Source organism: Hyperoodon ampullatus, assembly GCF_949752795.1.
Source record: "Hyperoodon ampullatus genome assembly, chromosome: 1".
Taxonomy (NCBI): domain Eukaryota; kingdom Metazoa; phylum Chordata; class Mammalia; order Artiodactyla; family Ziphiidae; genus Hyperoodon; species Hyperoodon ampullatus.
The window spans coordinates 212689588-212709374 of NC_136914.1; the positions used below are offsets into that span (position 1 = coordinate 212689588).

At 49.9% G+C, this 19787-nt stretch overlaps 1 protein-coding gene across 1 annotated transcript in view; it reads right to left on the bottom strand.

The window, feature by feature from the left end:
- Nucleotides 1-472: 472 nt before the first annotated feature.
- NRAP (nebulin related anchoring protein) overlaps nucleotides 473-19787 on the bottom strand; it is a gene marked incomplete at both ends in the record, with an annotated part of 71366 nt that continues 52051 nt past the window's right edge. Inside the window, 11 exon segments of the mRNA XM_079713752.1 lie at nucleotides 473-577; nucleotides 1124-1255; nucleotides 2490-2555; nucleotides 2557-2802; nucleotides 4345-4452; nucleotides 7844-7948; nucleotides 9234-9332; nucleotides 10150-10254; nucleotides 15993-16304; nucleotides 17150-17257; nucleotides 17605-17709. Coding sequence (XP_079569878.1) covers nucleotides 473-577; nucleotides 1124-1255; nucleotides 2490-2555; nucleotides 2557-2802; nucleotides 4345-4452; nucleotides 7844-7948; nucleotides 9234-9332; nucleotides 10150-10254; nucleotides 15993-16304; nucleotides 17150-17257; nucleotides 17605-17709 — 1491 coding nt within the window.

Sequence of the window (19787 nt, forward strand, 5' to 3'; positions counted from 1 at the left end):
GACCACTGCTGCCCAGCCTGGGGTGCCCTGGACCAGCATGGCTGCCACTTCCTCAGGCTCCCTCCTGGGAAACCCAGAAATGAGAGAATCAACCTGAAGTATAGGATGTTTGCTTCCCTTCCAACAATTGTAGCTTCTAGAAAATCAGTGTTCATCGACTGCCTTCACCTCGGACGTCTGCAAATGTGAGATTTCAGACGGCTTAGCGTCAGTGGGGGTCACCTTTACATCTTTATTCCTCATCCCAGACACTCAAGGCACGCAACAGGGCCACCCACTTCTAGGTATCTGACAGAGGACCAAAATACAACATTCTCCACCCACTTTCAGAGAGTTGTTATTTTAATAAAGGAGGGTCGGAGCATGGGCTGGGGTGCTGTTTTCACAGTTGGCCCGAACTGAAGCCATGCCTCTGGCGTGCAAACTTCCTCTCCAGCTTCTCTCCCAAGAATCCCAGGTGGACGCCGCCCACTCACAACGGCAGGGCCTTCCTCCTTTTGACGTGAAGAATCTCGGTGGCATCTGGGTTCACATCCCCCCTCTGATCATCTCCGGTCTCTACAGCCTCCTGCCCCGCCTGCAGAAATCAGACACACCTCCCTGAGTTAGGATGAACCTCCTGCCCTGCCTCCATAGGACAAGCTGTCTAACATGCTCGCCCTCCGCTTCCTTTTTCCCTCCTCCATCCTCCCCAAGAAGAAGGATCCTCAAGGCAAGAAAGACAAAGAAGTAAAGCCAACCTCTCATTTAGACGTGGCATCTTTCTTCCGAACAAAGTAGGGTTCAAAACCCAGACTGCTGTAGCCAGCAAGTCCCTGACCCCTTCCATGAATGCAACGAGCAAGCAGTCAGCACAGCCTGGGCTGCCGCGGCTGCGATTGATGTAGCCCCCGCATGTTTGTCTACAAAGAACTAATGGCTGTGACTTCAGAGAAAACCCTGCAGGAAGTTTAACCCGGGTGTCCTCCTCCTGGTCACCTCAGACCCATGAAATTAGGCGCCTTGCCTGAGCTGTATTTCACACGTCTTTAGAGCCAGCTGACCTTTGGCCAAAAATAAAGTTTGAAAAGAAACAATGAGTTTGCCTTTCCCCCATGGCCTTGCAAGCCAGCCCGCTACTCACATAAGCTCCCCGGAGACCCAGGCCCCTCGCGTTGGCCAGCTCTGCAGCCCGCCGAGCCATTTCCACTTTGTAGGAGCCAGGAGGTGTCCAGCCAATACCTCTGGTCAGGTTCAAGTCTGATTTATACTTAACCTTGGGGGAAGGAGGGAGGCAAGAGGAATAGGTCAGCAGGGTTTGGGGGGAGGCTTAAAAAGCCTGCCCTGGGGCTTCCCTGGTGGCGCAGTGGTTGAGAGTCTGCCTGCCGATGCAGGGGACATGGGTTCGTGCCCCGGTCCGGGAAGATCCCACATGCCGTGGAGCGGCTGGGCCCGTGAGCCATGGCCGCTGAGCCTGCACGTCCGGAGCCTGTGCTCCGCAACGGGAGAGGCCACAACAGTGAGAGGCCCGCGTACCGCAAAAAAAAAAAAAAAAAAAAAAAAAAAAAAAAAGCCTGCCCTGGAGAATATGCTGTCAGTGAAGCCCAGTCAAGGGAGCCAATTCAGCTTAAGCCGGAGCTCCCTGGCATTGAGGACCCTATGTGCTGGGAGCTGGGCCAGCATAACGCTGTCCTCTGCATCTCTCCATTCAAGTGATGGGGCTGTAACAGGGGTGGAGGGTCAGAGACCTGGTTCAAGGCCGAGCTCCCATCTTGACTTGCTCTATGGCCTTACGGAAGTCAATTCCCTTTTTTGGGCTTCAGTTGCCTCCCAGAGAAAGGTCACGGTCCAGGCGACTACTAAGATCCCTTGGAAAGAGTATGGACAGCAATCAAGAGTTTGTGCTCACATCAAAACAAATGGGCTCAGATCCCAGGCCTGCCACTTATTTGCCATGTGATCTTCAGTGTGTTCCTTCACCTCTCTAAGCCTCAGGTTCCCCATCTGTAAACTGGGGCAGTGATGGGCTGGTCGTGACAGCCATGTGGCAAGACGCTCAGAAAGCACTCGGCACAGAGCCTGGCCCACAGGGAGGACTCAATACATTGCAATTCTTGTCATTCCCTCTGGCACTATTGAGTTAGGTCTCCTGGGTTCTATCTCAGCCCAGGTCCCCCCTGAAGGTAACATGGGACGTGGGATTCTGGCCATCTCTTTTTTTTTTTTTTTTTTTTTTTTTTTTTTTTTTTTTTTTTGCGGTATGCGGGCCTCCCACTGTTGTGGCCTCTCCCGTTGCGGAGCACAGGCTCCAGACGCGCAGGCTCAGCGGCCATGGCTCACGGGCCCAGCCGCTCCGCGGCATATGGGATCCTCCCAGACCGGGGCACGAACCCGTATCCCCTGCATCGGCAGGCGGACTCTCAACCACTGCGCCACCAGGGAGGCCCTGGCCATCTCTTATGAAGAGGCCCCAGAGGCCGGGCCTCGGCCAGGGAGTGAGGGCAGCCCACGTCGCTCTGCAGCTGGTGGGCCTTTTGGGCAGGCTTCAGGCCCAGCTGCTCTGGGCCGCAGGTGGGCTAGGGCGGGGGGCTGCCTGTAGCACACACTGCTGGCCAGCTGCTGGCTCCTCTTGGCTTGGAGGAAGCCAGGCTGGTCTGGGCGGCTGTGGAACTGGGACTGACTCTTAGCGAAGTCCTTCCTGTACTCATTGTCACTCTGGAGTTTGCTGACGCTGAGGAAATGCTTCATCCTCGGGTCGTCATGGATGCTGCAGTACCCAGTCTGCCGGCCCCGGTCCCGCAGGAAGGCCTCTCTGTACCGGAACTGCAGTCAGAGAGGCAGAGGGGGGCCATGGGCGCCCACCTCCCTTCTAGGACCAGTCCTCAGGGTCTCAGCAGGAGCTTCAACAGTGGGTTAAGGGCACAGCTTTGGATTCAGATAGACCTGGGATCTGGATCTCCCTCTGTTGCCTACTCGCTGTGTGGCCTTGGGTCAGTTACTGAGTCTCTCTGGTTTCTTGGTTTCCCCACCTGATAAAATGGGAGAATGAATCTCCACCCCATGGGACATTGAGAGGATTCAGTGGGGGCTGAGCATCATGTCTGGCACAGGCTCACGCCCACCGAGTGTTGGCTGCTGATATTATTGCTGCTGTAATGGTTAGTAATCCAACAGCAAGAAAAATGTGTCCATTCTCAGTAGCCGCTCATGCTTTGATTCTTTCCAGCTTTCAGGGACCCAGTCCAGTGCTCCTCAAACCATCTATAGTGAAGGATAGGATTCATTTTGTTTTGCTTTTTAAAATTTCCAATCTGTCAAAGTCCAATATGTGGTCCTCCTGCCTGTGATTAGTATGTAGTGGTACCAGGTACATTTGATAACACATAAAAACTGGCCTCTACTCTGCTCAGCCAGAGGAATCCACCAGTCACAGGCTTGGAGGTCATAATGTCTAATTGCTGAGAATGTTTCTGAATGCTTGCTCTTGATTTCTGTACTAATCTCACTTTGGACCAGTAACAAGCCACTCATGAATTATGACGTATCTAGTTAATGATATCTTCCTATTCAATAATGGAAGCTGTTGTGTTTTGTCATGTTCTGTGCATGACACTATGAACCATTTTGGTTTCATCCCTACATCAATCCTAGGAGACCAGTATTAGATGTCTATTTCATAGATGGAGATATTTGAGTTCAGAGAATTTAAGCAACTTGCCCAAGACCACAGAGCCAATTCCTAAATGACTGAGCCAGGATTTGAACTCAAGTCAATCTAGGGGGGAAACCCAATCTCTTTCTATCCCATCACGGTGCACTTCAGCTAAAAAAAAATAGTCCCTCAATTGAAGGTCAACAAATCAATCATATGTTAATTGACTTCTAGGTACTGTCCACATGTGTCAACTTTTATTTTATTTATTTATTTTTTTGCGTTACGCAGGCCTCTCACTGTTGTGGCCTCTCCCGTTGCGGAGCACAGGCTCCGGACGCGCAGGCTCAGCCGCCATGGCTCACGGGCCTAGCCGCTCCGCGGCATGTGGGATCTTCCCGGACCGGGGCACGAACCCGTGTCCCCTGCAGCGGCAGGCGGACTCTCAACCACTGCGCCACCAGGGAAGCCCCACATGCGTCAATTTTTAAGAGTGTCTCTCTTAAAAGAGAGGGAGTGGGAATACAACCCTCCCCAATTCCAAATTTCTGGCTAAGATGCTAAAAATTAAGGCCAACTTTTTTCTTTCATTTGAAATATTTGTTCAGTTTTGGTTCCCGGTGGTTTGCCTTTCAACAGATCTGGGAAAAACAAAGCAAAACCTATCAGTGAGAGAGGGAGAGAGAGAGGAGGGAGAGAACGTGAGGTCTTACGTCACTGGCAATCTCCCTGGATGCCCGGGCGGTCTGGAACGGGATGGCGTCCAGCCTGAAGTCATAGCCACCATCCCGGGTCTGTTCCCAAGAGTTTCTGTAGACTTTCTAGTTGGGGAAACAAAGAAATGAGTGAGCGGGGAGTGAGTAGCTCCATGTCTGCAATGCTGCTGGTTCTCAGTGGGAGTGGTTCCTCAACATGTACCCTCTGTCTTGCTGGTGCCCAGAATGGCAGAGCCCGTGGTCCCACATCCATCCTGAGGACCTCCCCAGCTCTGGCCACAAAGGGCTTCGGCTCTCAGCCCCCAGCCTGAGCATCAGGCCCTGCTCTTGTGGGTCTTGGGGTCTGTGGGTCTGGCTCATTTGCTTCATCCCACTGGTACCAGGTGCCCCTGACCCCCTTCTTTCTGTCTTTGCTTTTACTTTCAGCATTTGCAGCTTCTAGATGCCAGAACTCAAAGTTCAAGAACCCTGTTTCTTCCCACATGCCGAAGGTTCTATTCCTTGGGTCCTGGCACCCACATGTTCACAGGCTCCACTGACGTCCTGGGGGCCCCTGGGCTACCTCTGATGCCATGTCACAGCATCCCTATGAAGCATGCTGCATCCCACATGCACCCCTGGCGCCTGCACTGAGGGGAGAGCCTTCCCCTGAATTAAATTGATTGTCAGGAACCTGCCAGAGTTCCTGACCCCCGTATTTCACATCTTCCTCTTTCATTTTTTTCCCTTTTCAAGTTGTTCTCACACACCCTCAGGGAGTCTGTAATCACATCCTCTCAGTCCTCAGGTAGACCCACATCACCGATGGAGGCATCAAAATCTCCCGTGCCTTCATGTAGCTAATATTTTTTTTTCAAGATAAGGGAATGGCTCCATGAAAGGAGTCATCTGGAGATCCCAGCGGAAGGCTGTTCTTTATTCCGCCACGGAGAAGGGAGACAGCAGGCGAGGCACATCACCAACAGATGACAAAGTGACAGCCCCAGACCGTGTCCCTCTCTCACTCCTTCCCAGAGCCACGGCAGGTGGGGGGGCCCTTAAGAACCTTACTTTTGTCACTTGGAAATAGAGGTCAAGGCTGAGGCTCTGTTCTACAGGGGATTCGGGGGATTAAGCCCAGGAAAAGTGGCAGAAAAAAGCAAAGTGCCCTCACGCCACCGCACAACCGGGCCTGGAGCTAGAGGGGACCACGGAAAGCTTGAGCCAAGCGCGGTGGAGCCCATCATTCTTCGGTGCTGCTGCTCTTAGCCACCTTCACCTTCATCCCCGCCTCTAGCTCCAACATCGCAAACCAGGAGCCAGACACCTATTCTGTTCAAGCAGCGAGAAGTACAGAACCAATCATCGCTGGGGTAATCACCTTACTGATAGATCACAATCAGGGCCCAAAGGATTAGATTTCCTGGGTCACCACTGAGTTCAGCGGGCTGGACCGAGAGGTATGAGGAAGGGGAGGGGCATTCAGACAATGACGGACCAACCAGCCCCTCTAGCATTACGCTTCCTGTTCCGATGGTCCCGCAAATATTAGACTAGCAAATAGAGTCAAAACCCTTATCATTCCCTGGAAAGGGGTCTGTGGCGGTGTCTTCCTAATGAGAGCCTCCATACCAGACCTGGGCTAGGAAATGACACCGATCTATCCACAGCATCAAACTCCGAGGTCACCCCACTCTGGTGTTCAATGCATCCCAGCCTCTGAGGCTCTGTAACTGAGGGTCAACTCCAGGGCACGGCCCAAATTGGGGTTCTCCCCGAGGTGCTGGATCCCCGTCTCCTGGACACTTCTCCCTGTATACTATTTGCTTGATTGTCATCACTTCCTCCCCGAGTTTTTTTTTTATTCTGTTGAGGTTCTTGCCTTGCCACTGGGAGCCTTTAGATTCTGCAGGCTCTTTGATTTGGAACCCTGGGTGCTGCTCTTCTTTATCACAGTGGGCACAGCTTTGCCCTCATCCTCACACATTAGAGTCATTTGATTCTTTAGTTATTTCGGCTGCCTTACACATCTCAATGGCTTTCTTTGCCCAGGAAGGTCACCTTCCCTCCACATCATCCTCACAGAGCACTTGATCCAATTGTGCGTATCCTACACGCCCCCGAAGAAGTGCTCTTTCAAAAGAGGTCCACGAGTTCTCCATACCCGCGTGCCCTGGCGGCTAATTTCAGCTCCGGAACTCTGCAGACTGGCATCCCTCGTGGGCGGAAAGATGCTTCTGCCACCAGCCTGGGGTGGCTGTCCTCCTTAAGCTGGGCCCCAAATGGACCGGCAGTTTTATCCCAGTTTCCAGGGCAATGGGCCTCCGGTAGTTCCTCTGATGGAGGCCTTGCCTTCCCCCATCCTTGCAGCATTAATGAGATGGATGTTTTGTCCAAGCTCCGCTGAGGGGGAGGTCCCGCTTCCCCAGATGGAGGTCAGCCCACCAGAGCTGCTGTTCTAAAATTATCCCTCGCACAGCCCTCAAAAGCATCAAATGGTCATAATAACTCATATTTACAAAGCACCATCACATTCACTGTGTGGGATCCCACAGGGCTTTACAAACGCAACAAACTAATACACACGCTAACTAGAAGGCGCCTCTCGCCAACCCCTGCGAGGCAGCCATCTCTAGGGTGAACCGCAGCAGCTGTTGATCTTCACGGAGCCCCAGGACACAATGGCCCGGCCAGGGCGGGAAGAATGGCCAGACTCTGGGAGGCCCCGCGCTGCCCCAGGCCGACACACTCAGCCTGTGTTATTCTGATCTGACAGCATCTTTTGATTCTGCCGCCTCGATACCTGTTATCTCAGGATCACAGCTTTGCTGGAAGAGCGGCCGCCTATTCTATTACAACCAGGGGCCTCCAACCCCTGCCAACAAGCCTGGGTTTAGGAAACAGCATCTTGGTGATGCATGCAAAGGGCACACATCCAAGGGAAACAGACGTGTTGGGGTCTACAGCCTCACACACAAAGGAGCGGATTGTGTTTGGACCAGATGGACTACAATTGCAGCATCTTTCTAAACTGCAGAAAGCAGAGAAAGCGCCACTTTGTCTCCAAACTTACACTGCTCTGAATGGCTAAGGAGAGGTGTCCAAAAAACAAACAGAGCAGGTGTCTACACCCGCGGGGCCACGACACCGGCAACACTCCTCTGGCCATAACCCAGCACCTGACCGAGGTCTTTGGAGCCATGCCCGGCATTAGGATTTGAGAGCTAGAAGGACGACAGGCATTGGCTAGCACAGCTCCAGCCCCATTTTACAGCTGGGAAACTGAGGCCCAGCAAGGGAAGTGGCTCAAAGTCACACATGTCATTTGTCCCACTCTCAATCCACGGTTCTTTCTACTCCCAGCCCCCCTTCCTAGGACCTTCTTTTTTTTAAAAATAAAAAAAATAAAAAAATAAAAAAAATAAAAATAATAATAATAATAATAATAATATCCTGTTTGGGCACAGATCATTTTACAGAAACAGGCACACACCACATGAACCACTGGTTCACTTACATCGCTCAGATGCAGCGCGTTGAGGCGGGCTCTGGTGAAATCGGGGTGGTCGGGGACCAGGGTGTATCTGTGCCGGGATTCGGCATCCCCTGACCTGTACAGGCGCTGCGGGGAGGAAGGCTCACAGTAAATGGGAAACCGCACTTGCTGCAGCCAAGGTGAAGAGGGGCCGATTCCCATTCCTGCCCCTCCCACTCGAGTGACCCCATACCCTCACCCCAGGGCACAGAAGCCCGTGGAGAGCATCCCTCCAGAAGCCACCCAGGAAGGGAGGGGCCCATGTGGCCAGGGTCAGGCGGTGGCGGAGTTGGTTTTAAATAAACCCTGCTTAAAATATTCATCAAGATTTGCTCCCAAAGGGTCACAAACCATCACCCTGGCTGGCTGTACCTGTGTGTTTCACAAACAGTAAAAGTGGGTGGATATTTCAGAGAATCTTTGCAACTGGGCATTGCTCAAGCTTTTTACTAGTAACAAGATGCCTCCATACCTTTGCTACTTAGCACTAATAGTAATAATAAAAAGACGCAACAGCTAAAAAGTCTTAAATGCCTTAATATCTGTTCAGAAGTGTGACGTTTTCACAGTCCACCCTGTGCCCCAAGAAGACACAATTTTAAAACTCAAGCTTTATCTTAGTTGCTATTTTTAGGGCAGCGATCTAAGAATTGCAAGCAATTTTAGGAAGTGGTTGAGTCTCATCCAGTTTTAGAGAGGAAATATAATATTTAATATTCCAACCCTTTCCCAAATTCAATTTGGGTGTTGCAAATGTGAACTGGTCAGTACAACATTTGGGCTCTGTGAGCACGGGGCAGCTTTGTCAGTGTGCGAAATCCAATCCCTGGACAATTTCAGAGAAAAAAATATATATGTAACTTCCTATTCTTCGAAATTAATACAGGAGAGAGGAAATGGGGCTAAATCACATAGAGAGTAAAAGCAGAAAGAAGCTTTTGATATAGCCGTTTTTGTTTTTTTTTTCTAACTGGCTTATGTTAAGCTTTTAATTCCATTATCATTTATCAACAATTAAGATGTATCTGACCTAGTGTTTGGTAAGGGATCATCAATAATACTTAGTATTATTATTATGATGATTATGAGTCAAACTAGGGACATTTATTGAGGAGTTACTATGTTCTGATACTGGCTAAAAGCTTCACATACTTTTATGTATTTAACCCTCATTTAATTCACTCAATCTTATGAAATGGTTTCTATCATTATCCTCCTTTCAAATAAGGGAACCGGAGTTAGAAGACATTAGAAAACTGACCCAAGATCGCCCGGGAAAGGGACAAAAGGTTTGCCCGCACATCTTAAGCACTGACCACTGCACAGCACTGCCCACTCCTGGGCCTGGGATGAGTGAAGAGAAAATACTCACCTCATTGCAATGCATGTAGCTGTTCTTGGCATGAACTAGGTCTGGAGAGTCAACCACCGTGGTGAATTTGATGGTGTCTGGTTTTTTACGGTATTTGGTCTGTAAGAGAAGGACCAAGATTCTCATGAAACAATCAAACACCATGAACTTTTCTGAGTGCAGCTTCACCCCATCTACTCAGTACCAAATGTACCAATGACAGGATTGGAAAACACGTCTCTCTTCTTGGTGGGCGCCTCACCAGCATACGGAAGAGATCCAAGCTGCCTCTGTGATAAGGAACATTTTCCAGGTATTTACATTCTTGAAAAGAGAGGCTGCAAAATGCCATAGCTCATCACAATAAAGGAATTCAATAAAGGGAAGGATCCAGCAACAAGGTGGCCCTGCTCAGACCCTATAAAAGTAGGTTCTGTTATTAAGGAACTGAAGAAAGCAGTGGCACCCTCAACGAGCTCCCAGGGCAAGAATCTCTAGGTCATCAATATGGTGGGGAGTTCAGTGAATGTAACCATCTCTGTGCAACTTTTAACAGCCTCTGAAGTCACGCAACCCCCAGACACTGGACTCTGTGAGTAAACTCAGGAGATGGGTGGCAAACCCTCTCCCTGCCTCCCCCAAAATAATGGGCCAGCTTAGATCACAACTGTACATTAACGCCTCTCTTGAGAATCTTCTAATGCATCACCCCTCTTTCACTGCCCGACTGGAACATGCCTTTAACTCCCCAGCAAGTGAATTCACTGGGAGAGAAATCTTGTTCTGTCTTGGGATTTGGTTGCACATGGCCCCAGAGAAATATCAGGAGTCCAGTGGCCATGGGGCCCTCTTGATATCTCCAGTCCATCTGCAGTTTCCCTCATCAGGAGGAAATAAACGCCAGGTTGCATCTGTGGTAGAGTCAGATTAATGGTACCTCGCTGATGAGCTCTCCGGCTTTCTTTGCACTCTCTATCTGTGGGGAACTCAGCGCCAGCCATCCTGTCCCCTTCATGCCCATCAGGTCTGATCTGTAGTGCAACTGCAGGAAGAAAATCATTGGCTTTTATCAGGAGAGGGTCGAAGACTGTGGGGCATTTGTAAAAATGCTTCATCGCAACATTTCAACATCTTCATTCAGGTGCGTTCTGCATGTCATCGAGTCAAACTGTTTGAGTTTGTGCACTCTGTCCAGAATCAAATAACGGGTCCAGTGTACGATACAGGAAGGTCCCACCCGTAAACTGGCTGGATTTGAAGCAGAAGGTACTGACCTGCGGGGATGATCCCTAAGAACGACCTGAGATATACACCCCAGCCCACACGTCAGCCCCCATCATTTTGTTTCATTCTGGCAGTGAGGCGATTGACCGCCTGCCTAAACAGAAACGTTTTTGTACACTTTCAGTTGATCAAAGGGCTTTGAGCTCTGGATCAAACCTGCTGTGACTTGGAGCAAATCACTGTACCAAAATGTGACTCAGTTTCTCTCTGTGATACCTGGAGGTCATGACAACCCCTCTGTTCTCATGAAAACACCTGAGAGTCCTGAGGGGTAAAAGCCACTCTATGTGTTAGATTTGTTTTTTTCTTGCGGTGGTGGGGGGAGGGGAAGACGATTATAGCAGGACTCTCAAAACTGGAACAAACCTGGCTACACCTGGCGAATGGTGTGCAAGCCATTTTAATCTTTCTGTGCCTTGGTTTACCCCTTCTCCTACTTCTACTCATGATTTGCTTATATTGCACAAATGGGCTTGAGCTTTATCCACCTTCTTCCTTTTAAGGACTCGGAAGATCAGGAGTACTGCATCAATTCTGGGGAGAAAATAGCAAGTGCTGTTTTAAGACAATGGGTCCGTCGTAGGTACTGAACATGTAACTTGCAGCCTTTAATACCTGTTTATATAAAAGGGAAACTTAAGCCATCAAATAAACTCAGTTTTGACATTTTCAAAACAAAAGACAGTGGGTCTGATCAGGAGTCCCCTAAAATGTTAAATCTAATTACCATTCTTTGATCTGCCCCCATTACCTACGATGAGACAGTTGCTTTTCTTCCTCTCCGTATGGAAACTAGGCATCTTTAAAGGTGGAAAAAGATTCTCTAAGGAAATCTGAAATTTGGATTTAAACGAAGTTGCTAGCCTTTCTCTAATTTAGATATAAGCTCTGCTGTAACGCAAAACACCCACTCCTGAAATCAGCCTTTTCGGCCTTTTTAGTTTTCTTTCATTTCAGGAATCACAGTGCCCCTCACAGCTGGCCTCAAAGAGGGTCCGTTTCTGATCTACTGTCTGCTGGTTAAGGCCCCTGTGCAAATTCCACTCTGCTTTCCAACTGGTGCAGGGAGACATCACTCAGGTCCCAGAGCACGTTTCAAAACCCCATGTCAGTGAGATTGCTTTTTATACCGCGATCTTTCAGTCTACACCGGCAAAGCTTTTGCCTTCCACTCTGATAAAGAACAGAGAAAATTGGATAAATTTCTAAGTTAGAGAGAATCATCCTACAGGGCCTCTTCACAGCCAGGCCTTGCTCCTTTCATAAGTGAGATGAAGCGGGGGAGCACGCTTTCAACTTGCCTTTTGTGGAGCTGAACAGTGCGAGCGCAGGTGAGTCAGAAGGCAAGATGCAGGTTCCCCAAAGATCTGACTGCGCCTTAGACTCTCTTATAAATGAATTGTCTATTGATATTTCTGCTCCCAGCCCAGCTTTGACTATTCACGCAGACCCTAAAAACAACACGCCTGCCCCAGACTTCACGATAAAACAGGGAGAGAGAGGAGAGGGGTCGAGGAGAATCGGCCCAAAGACGGTTTCAAAGAAGGATTCTAAGATAATAAGAGACCTTCTCAGGACGCCCAGCTGAATTTGGCTTCCCCACATGGCAGCCTCGCTATTTGCCCTTGTATATATGAAGGCCTGGAAGCCACCTTCAGAGTCACACGTGGGGTTTCCTGGCACCCCTATCCCGGAGCACAGTGTGGCAGACGCACGAGCTGCAGCTTTCAGCCCCTGAGTTCTAACAGGAATGACATAAGCAGATGCACCCAGGAGGTGGCCAGGGGAAGGGGTATATTCGTCATATTAATAAGAATCACCATAACCACTACCTTGCTACCTTGCATAGGGTGTGGTTTGCTTTAGACTCATTATCTCATTCAGTCCTTGCGCCATTCTCAAAGGACGAGCTCTTATTCCCATCTACAGAACAATGTCGGGGTTTAAATGTTTGTTCGGATTCTCAGAAGAGTTACCAGCTGCTGTCCTGTGGGGATGCTGCGTGGGTGGTCCTTAAGAGAACACTCAGGAACCAGGGCACCTGGGTTCCTAATCTAGCCACCAGGGGGAGCCAGAGAGCACCGAACCCAGAATCGGGAGCCCAGAGCCCCACCTTGCCTCTTACTAGCCGTAAGGTCTTGAGCAAGTCATTTCCCTGCCAGCTTATGACCCTAAGCAAGTTACTGAAGATTACAGGTGCCTTGGTAAAAAAAATTACAGGTGCCGCAACTGTAAAAATGGGAGTAATGCCAGTACTTACCTAGATACTACATGACATGGTTTGCGCAAGATATTTAAACAAATGCCTGACACAGGATAAGTATTCCATACTTTTTAGGTATTGTTATTGTTGTTGCTGTTTGTGATGGTGGGGAAACTGAAGCTAGGAGAGCTTAAGGAGTCTCCTGAGGCCGGGTAGCCATAAAGGGCGGGGCCAGGACTGTCCCCTTGACTGTCCCTGCTTGTGCTTTGCAGGATGCCCTGCAGCCCCCGCGTGAGATCACGGAGGGGAGTGTGGACTGGCAGATTGGGAGAGACTAAGAGGTGACTGAACTAGCACTGATTCGTGGTGGAGCGTGGCCTGGGCGGAGCACACGTCTTAGATACATCCCTGAGGTTAGCCTGACTTGAGCAATCACGGCCTTGAGGACCTTCTCCCCAGGGGTGAGCACCTAGTCCCACAGCATTCTTTCTGGCCTGGGTGGAAGAGGACAGGAGAAATGGCTGAAGGCTACTGAGGGCTACTGTTCCTACCCTAGATTCTGCTGAATTGAGTGAGCTCATACTGAGCCTTTGTCTCCTTTTCGCTATAACATAACCACATGGAATTGGATTTTCAGTGATGACTCTGAGAAGACTAAAGCCTCGGAACCGTCTGTGGAAACTGTGCGGGTCTACTGTTCACAGCATCTTAGAGTCCAAGACCCCCCAGTTTAACAAACCTGAAGTTTCAAAACAATGCAGGAAGCACAACACAGTCATTTTTCAATGAGGCAATAATTTCTCAGCACACAACATTCTAATACATATCCCATTTGCTAAAATGTCATCTAAGATTGCCAACTAGCGTTTCTTGGGAAGGACCCTCTGTCTTAGTTTGTTCTTCCTCTTCGAGTTTTTTTTTTTTTTTTTTTTTTTTTTTGTGTGTGTTAAAATATCCTTTCTTGGGCTTCCCTGGTGGCGCAGTGGTTGAGAGTCCACCTGCTGATGCAGGGGACACGGGTCCGTGCCCCGGTCCGGGAAGATCCCACATGCCGCGGAGCGGCTGGGCCCGTGAGCCATGGCCGCTGAGCCTGTGCATCTGGAGCCTGTGCTCTGCAACGGGAGAGGCCCCAACAGTGAGAGACCCGCGTACCGCAAAAAAAAAAAAAAAGAAAAAAAAATATCCTTTCTTTTCAGAAGTAACAGTGATGTAAATGGTAGTCTAAGGTAGGATTTGGTTTTTGGTATTGGTCCTTACTTAGTTAAATAGTCTGACATTATTTTGATGCCAGCATTTTCAAGAACATTAATCTATGAATCCTGAAACCTGAGATCACCAATTAAATCAAACCTCTTTGCTTTTCCAGTGGACACGTGGAGGCCTAGAAAGCCAAGCGGCCGCGGAAGGACTGCCAGTGAGTGACAAAGCTGGGCTTCCAGCTTGGCCCGCGACCTCTCCCCGGTGGCCTCTCTAACTTCCTCAGGACCTGTCCTGTCCCAGGAGGTTTCTCTTCTCCCCAGGAATAGGCCACCGACAACAGGGTCCCGGGCTGGGCACCAAGTTGTGCTACGAGTTCTTCTTGGACCTCAGGGTGGCCTTCTAGCAAGCGGAAGGCTTTCTAAGTGGGTCCTGGGCTGTGCTTCAGTGACCACGTGCCCTGAGTGGGGACCGATAAGCTCACCCTGCTCTACACTCTGCTGGTTGGTGCCCAACACGACACTGCAGTTCCAGCAAATCTCGAGGCATAATTAGATGATCCTGACGTTCATTAAAGCACATCATCGTCGTCGCAATTAATCATCCATTAGGTGTTTACAACACTCTGCCTGTGCAATATAACTAAACTAGAAGCAGCCACTTCTCTGAAGGCCACCAGAATCGGAAGGCTTGGTGGAGAACATAGTCCGAAATGCTCACACCCACTGGCGTGTTCCTACAGACAGGGCACCATGCTCAGTGCATCATATGGACCAGGTTCTCAATCGCGTGCAGATTTGTCCCCCGGTGCATTTGGCAATATTTGGAGACTTTTTTGATTGTCACGCTAAGGGGGTACTGTGAGATGTAGAGGGTAGAGGCCAGGGACACTGCAGTGCACAGGACAGGCCCCCACAACAAAGCATCCAGCCCAAAATGTCAAAAGCGCCTGAGCTGGGAAACTCAGATATGGATGATGAGGACTGATGTGACCACAGTCCCATGAGTTCTGCTCTAACATGAGAGTGACTTCCTCCGAGGGGAGCCGCGGGGCTGGGGAGACGACGCACGGACACGCACGTGATGCAGAACCTGCCACGTGCACGCGCCCTGTAAGTGCTGACCGTGACCACATTTTCATCACAGCCCCGGCCCGGCTGAGGGAGCCGAGGCTTGGAAGGGCCTGGGACTGACTCCAGAGCCTTCCACTACGGGGGCAGTGGCTGGCGCTACCCACCTACAGGCTTGATGACCTTGCGTGGGCCAGGACCTCCTCTCTCTGGGCCTCAGCGTCCACACCTGCATCATAGGAAGTGTGACTCTCCTGCCCCGGATGGCGGGAGGGTTGGGAGTGTGGGCTCTGGAGCCAGTCCTGCCTCGGCCCCTCCCACGTGACCTCGGCTGTGAAACAGGAGCAGCAGTGGCCCCCACCTCAAAGTGCGGTAGCCGGGGTGCCAGTACTGGCAAAGCAGTCAGTGAGTGTCAGCTCTGGGGGCAATTCTTCTCCTCGCCTCACCACCACGCCTACTGCACACAGTCCAGCCCTGAGCCTCTGTCTCGGACCCCATCCCCATCCCCCGTGACATCCTCTTCACCCACCCACACACTTGCTTCACTCCAGCCTCAAATATGCTGAGGCTGCTGCCACTCAGGGGCTTTGTTCAAATGTCACTTTTGCAGTGAGAACTACCCTGACTCCCATTTTAAGTTGCACACACACACTCACACCCCCCTACCCAACTTCCCTGCTCTGTTTGTCTCCATCTGGCATACTACACATCTCACTTATACTTTATCTCCCTCCCACAGAATGGAAGCTCCATGACCCCGGGAGTTTTAAGACTCTTTTGTTGACTGTTGTATTTTCAGACTCTTTTGTTGACTGCTGTATCCCCAGGGCCTTGAGGGATGCCTGCTACATAGTAGGTGCTCAACACATATTTGTTGATTGATTGAATAATTCCAACCTAGATGGCACAGACCAAGCAAATCGTTTGGGGGGTCCGAAAGGCTAAGGAAGAAGCAGAGATTTACACGCAGTCCTGGTGGGAGGAGGAAGGTCGGGGACTGATGTGTGATCCACGGACCCCCCCTACCTCACTCTGCAGGGCGTGAGCCTTCTTGGCCCAGGCCATCTTCAGGTCCTCGGGCAGTGCCGTGAATTCGTGGCACCGCGTCCTGTAGTCGCGGTCGCTGGCCAGGGCCTGGGCCTTCCTGGCGTGGACCAGGGGCACCATGTCCATGGGCAGGTGGCACTGGGCTCTGTTGCCCGCCGCCTCCTTCCTGTACTGAAGCTCACTCTGCAGCCGGCCCATCCGCTGGCAGTGCTGGAGCCGGGGGTCGTCTCTCACACTCTGGGCCCCGATCAGCCTCCCTCGCTCCTTCACAAAGTTGTGCCTGTAAAGAAACTGGAAGGGGGGGACCAGGTGGTCAGGGGCAGGCATTTGGGACGCTTACATTCCATCTGTGCGTTTTCCTTGCAGACTGTAAGAAAATCACCTGTTCTTACACTAGGAGGAGATGATTATAAGAAAAACCACAGTGAGGTTGGCCTGAGAGCATACATCCTCCCTGGGGGAGGAACAGTAGAAACACTGCTCCCTTCCTCCCATCTAATTAAAACCAGATCCTTAGAACCAAAGTGAGGGGCCCACTCCCCTTACTTGTCCTGTGCCCAAAAGGAATTTATCAAAAAGGGTAAAAGAGAAACTTGTGCTTTATCCCCTTGCACTTGGCAAAACATCAAACCCAAAAGACAGGATCCATTTATTTGAAGTCTACATTTTCTGCGATTTGTTTGTGGGAAACAGAAAGTCACCTTCATGTCCCAAAGCTATGGATGCTATCAACAGAGTGGCTGAAACACAGCTGAAAATCCTACTGCCGACGTGGGAAATTACAGAGAGCCGAATTACAATTTCTACTGTGAGTTCTCTTTCTAATTCTGGGTGGAGTTAGAAAACAGACAGTTCACACATTACGGGAAGATCGTTGCCTAGACACCGCAATTAGAAATAAATCGTAATCTTCCTCCTGCTAGAGACTTTTGCCCGCATTTAGCTTCTGATTAACAGGGCCTTTCTTTCCCTCTCTCCGTCAAAGAATCTCATTCATAACTAATATATTCTGCAGGTGACATCCTGTCTCACATGGTGATAGATTTGCTTTAATTCAGGAAAATCAGCTGTAGACATTGTTTTACATGAAGTTAACAGAAATTAGGCCGGATGGAAGGTCATATCATTCAACTCACATCACTGGCTATATCTCCAGAGACCCGAGCCGCCTGGAAGGGGAGGGCGTCTATTGTCAGCTTGTAGCCTTGAACACGGAGATTCCGCCAAGACTCCTTGTATTTTGCCTACGGTAGGAACACATGTAGATCTTCTTTAAAAAAAATAATAATTACATGACTCAAAGAACAAATGCTACCCCCTTTTATTTGTAGTGTGGTGTTCCAGAATCAATTCCTGACAAGCAAAAGCTTTCGACTTTGCAAAGAAAATCTCATTAGCACCCTCTCGGAAGTGGGCTCTGACACGTAGGTATCAACACATCTGTGTAAGGTATATTTAACATGAGTTGTCTACAAGATACATTGTTTAAAGTTTCTGTGAAAGTCACCAGGGTCACTGTTAGGTCCCATCACAGACACAGACATATGTGGCCTTGGAGCACATCTCAACCTCAGCAACGGGAAAGGCTTACATCACTCAGGTTGGCTGCGTTTGTTTTCGCTCGGACAAACTCGGGCAGGCCCAGGGTCATTGTGTACTGGTGTCTTGCATCCTCGCCTGCTGCTTTATAGAGGCGCTGGGAAGGAAAAAAAAAAAAAAGGCAAGAAGGTAAGTGCTGTGCATTTCTGCAGGGCTGGAGTTCCCTCCTTTGCAATTGGGAAATACGTTTGTAAAAGGCCATTTGCTGTGTCACGGGTACACCTTCAGCCTGGAGAAGATGTTTTTTTTCAATAGAGATAGTCCTTCATGAGTCAAATTGAGTGCTGTGAAAGGAATGGGGAAGAAACTGCAAGTTGCTTGTGATGGGGTTCAGGACACGTTACCCCAAAATATGGTACCTTGGCGTAGTGCATATTTTAAGCTGAAGGAATTTGGAAGCAGCAGGAGATGGAAGACCTCTCTCTGACCTTCTCCCCTCCTGTGGGAGCTGCCCTCCCTCTGACACAGGGAAGGAGCAAGCTCATCTCTGACCTCGGAAGGACCGAGAGGCATTTGAACAAACAGACCTCGCTAAGTGTCCCCCAGTTTCCTGCCCTTAGCTCACCCCCTTTTGTCCTACACATTTTCCCACAACTGTCCACTCTTCATCAAACCTAGAATAAAAACGCTCAGGTTTAACTGTCCCTCCCTCCCGGTCTCCATTTCCTTGTGAAGACTCCTGCACCACCTAAAGCTTATATTACATAAATGTGTATGCTTTTCTCTTGCTAATCTATCTTTTGTTACAGAGTCCCAGCCGAGAACCTAAGATGGGTAAAAGAAAAGATATTTTTTTCCCTTCCCTATACTTTGCTCAATAATAGGCCGAGGGAAGAAAAACACCTTTAAGAATACTATCGTGGGGCTTCCCTGGTGGCGCAGTGGTTGAGAGTCCGCCTGCTGATGCAGGGGATGCGGGTTCGTGCCCCGGTCCGGGAAGATCCCACATGCCGTGGAGCGGCTGGGCCCGTGAGCCATGGCCGCTGAGCCTGCGCGTCCGGAGCCTGTGCTCCGCAACGGGAGAGGCCACAGCAGTGAGAGGCCCGCGTACCGCAAAAAAAAAAAAAAAAAAAAAAGAATACTATCGTGTTTCTTCCCATTGCAGACTTTTTTTTTGCTGAGGACACAGTGTAAAGACAATACTAAGACCTGGGAAATTTAGGAGAAGCTCTGCTGGTTGGAAGGGAGGTTCCCAAACCCCAGTCTGCATCCTTTACTAAAATCCCGGGATCCTCCCACGGGCAGACTCACACCAGTGCTGCGCTGCATGGCCTCCACCGTTGTGAAAACATCTGCTCTCGTGATGAGAACTGGGTCTGTGGTTGCTAAGTTCTCCAGGGCCAGAGGCCACTGCAGGAGGCACTGTTACCCCTCAGCACCCCAGTCACAAAGCAGGCAAGAAAGGTTCAGTGGGAATTTTAACTTGATCATGTCACACTACACAGCCCTCTGGATTTTCTTATTCCAAGCTTGGAACTAATATATAAATACCCAAATCTCAACTGACTTTGAAAAGTTAGAGTCAGAAGGAGAATTTTAAAAACGAAATTTCATGCTCTGCCAAGCTCACTTGATATTTCAAACGTGTCAGAGGGCCACTAAGAAGAAGTAGAGTTGGAACGATGATTTTATGGAGTGCAATTCTTTCCCCTGGGACCCACCCCTCTGCTAGAATATTAAAGTGGTGATTGGGTAAGTGGTGAGTGAGAAGATGAGGAGGCAGAGAACCAAGAAGCCTGGCAAACATCCCACTGTATCACTGTCCCCGGACAACCACAAATCCTTCCCATCACCATCATCAGAATGACAGTGGAGCAATGATTAGCCAATATCTGCCCAGCTAGAACAGACGAATGACAGACCAGCACGTCTCCAACTTTCACGTGCAAAGGAAACCCGTGAGGATCTTGTTAAATGACCGTGTGGATTCGGTGTGTCTGGGGTCGGGCCTGAGGTTTGGTATTTCTAACAAGCTCCCAGGGGATGCTGATGCTGTTGGTCTGTGGCCACATTTGGGGGGGATGAGACGACAGACTAAACCAAATTTCTTCCTGGGCCTTTTTTCCTTCTGGAAACTGTTGAGGCTCTGTCTAATGACATTCTTTTCTTTCCATGCAAACACCCATCCTTCCCCCGACCCCCGCCAATCCCACAAATATTCACACATATTTTTTT